The sequence below is a fragment of the Oryza sativa genome, chromosome 3 (assembly GCF_034140825.1).
Source record: "Oryza sativa Japonica Group chromosome 3, ASM3414082v1".
Classification (NCBI taxonomy): Eukaryota; Viridiplantae; Streptophyta; class Magnoliopsida; order Poales; family Poaceae; genus Oryza; species Oryza sativa.
The window spans coordinates 4,759,613-4,761,963 of NC_089037.1; the positions used below are offsets into that span (position 1 = coordinate 4,759,613).

Sequence of the window (2,351 nt, forward strand, 5' to 3'; positions counted from 1 at the left end):
CAATACAGAGATGGCAACAACATATATATTGCGATTCAATATATTGATAGGACAGTTCGTTGCATCCGCCATCTAGCTAGTAAATGAGGCGCATTAAAATTCGTCGAACTCCAATTTGATCCATTGCCAGATTAGCTCATAACTTTATCTACGTATATCTTAGCATGCATGCAGCTTTTAGCTTGGTATTGGCAAGTACGTGTACAGCTATATATGTACAGTGCTACCTTTGAAGAACGGTTTCTTGACAGAAAAGAACACCTAAAAATCCATGTCCAGACTACAGAACTGAAACTGGAGCTGCGTCTGCGTGGTCGATCGATCGGTCGCGTAGATGTTGTGGTCGGAGTATCCAATTAATTAATTATTCAACCGTTTTCATTATGTGAAAATTCATTTTTTTGCTACCCAGGAATCTAACATTATCTGGGGGTGTCCATCAATGCGACACCAATACTACTCGAGATCAGCTCCATCGCAGAAACAGCATGAGCAATACACACAACATCAGCAGGCGTGCACCAATAAATTTCTGCTCACCAACAGCCAACTAACTTTTGTACAACGCGCACACACATATATAGTGGTATAGCAAAGCACACACTCGACCCCAATTCGCATACATGCACGGACAAGTGAGCCTGATGAGCTAGTGACGCATACCCACAAAGTTCCAGAGACTACATTTATATTTGCACTTAATATCTACATCATAATATATATATTCATACCTCACCATCGCCCATCGGTCACCAGCTAGCTATTGATCACTACATACTGGCTCCTTTTTGAACTCAATTTCCCCTTTTTAATTAAGCCGCCTAATGATCATCTTGTTACGTACGTACACTAACAGTGGCCTTAATTACCACTGTTTGGTTATTGCACTTGTACGACGTCGTAGCTACATAGTGACAATATTAATGTTGTAGATAGCTACGCGTACACATGCGCTCTATAACGACAGCCGTTGCACGGGTCAAGCAGCAGAGACGACGAGCGATCGATCGATCGAACGAGTAATTTGGAAATTGGATCATTAATTAGTCCTTGCAGCAGAGCAGCTGGAGCCCGAGCTTGAGCGGCGCCGGCTCCGGCGGCGGCGGCGGCGGCGAGCTCTGGTTCGCTGTTGGGTGCACGAACTTGCAGTTGGGGCAGGCCGGCCACTCGCGGCACATCATCACCAGCATGTGGCACCGCGCGCAAACGGCGGCGACCATCTCCCTGGACGCGCCGCCGGCCGGCAACTCGAGCGCTAACTTCTCCGCTGCCACCGCTGCCGCTGGCTTCGTCGTCGTCTCCACGGCCGACGACCTGTGCTTCTTGGCCTCCTGGATAGGTACCCGGCGCGGCTCGAACGTGAGGTTGAGCTCCAGGTCCAGGCCTAGCGGCGGCGCGCAATAATTCGCGGCCTCCTCCTCCTCCTCCTCCTCGGCGGGCGCGGCGCGGCGGTGGTGCGACTCCGGCGCCGGCGCCGGCGGCGCCTCCGCCCTCGGGTCCCTGGACGTCCTCTTGTGCGTCCTCGTGTTGTAGTAGTGGATCTGCCCCGACTGCACGACAAGCAAAAAAAAAAAAAAAAGAGTCGTCAGAACACGAACGCGAGAATGATCGATCATTCCTTCTCTATTGAATGAAATTGGGCTCGTCGATTCGTTAAAAAAAAAAGCATGATCGATCATGGATGATCAGCTAGCATATATTTGCATGCGCACCTTGATGTCGAGGCAGCGTTGCCACTCGAGGGGCAGAGGCGCGGCGTCGAAGCAGAGCTCGATCCCGACCTCCCCGCTCTCGCCCTCGCCGACGTCGTCGACGCCGGCCCGCTTCCGCTTCTTGCTGGTGGCGGTGGAGGCGACGGAATCGACGAGCGGGAGGCACGTCGGCCGTGGCGGCCGCCTGCTGGCCTCCGGGAGCAGCAGCGCCGACTGCAAGGACACCATCTCGATCGATCCGCTGATGAGGTGGTAGTAGAAGAGAGAACGTAAGGAGTACTTGGGGTTCGGTCGGGTAGTCGGGCCGTGTGCGACGCAAGAGCTAGTAGTGCAGTGGGGCACTCGATCCGGGAAGTGAGGGGTTTATATAGTGGCGGATGGCCCGGGGGAGGTGGTAGGATCGTCGGAAATTTAAGAGCACGGAAGTGGTAGCCAGGATCTTAAAGTGGACACTGCGACCGGGCCCACCAGATGTTCACACACTTTACTACTGGTCAGATCAGCCTGGTCAGTCCGCAGTCTCACCATTGCATCACTTCTTCTCCGACGGCTGGTCCGGTCGCGTTTGCGTTCGCGACGTACGCGCACGTTATATGTGTACACCGGCTTTAATTTAACCGGGTCACGGTGTGCACAGTA

General features: G+C 53.0%; 1 protein-coding gene across 1 annotated transcript; it reads right to left on the reverse strand.

The window, feature by feature from the left end:
* Positions 1–496: 496 nt before the first annotated feature.
* Positions 497–2,047, reverse strand: LOC4331905 (uncharacterized). The gene is made up of 2 exons (XM_015773744.3): positions 1,713–2,047; positions 497–1,550 (listed from the first exon to the last, which is right to left on the reverse strand). Exons 1-2 carry the CDS (start codon positions 1,938–1,940, stop codon positions 1,044–1,046), a joined length of 735 nt encoding a protein of 244 aa, XP_015629230.1. The 5' UTR covers positions 1,941–2,047; the 3' UTR covers positions 497–1,043.
* Positions 2,048–2,351: the final 304 nt, after the last annotated feature.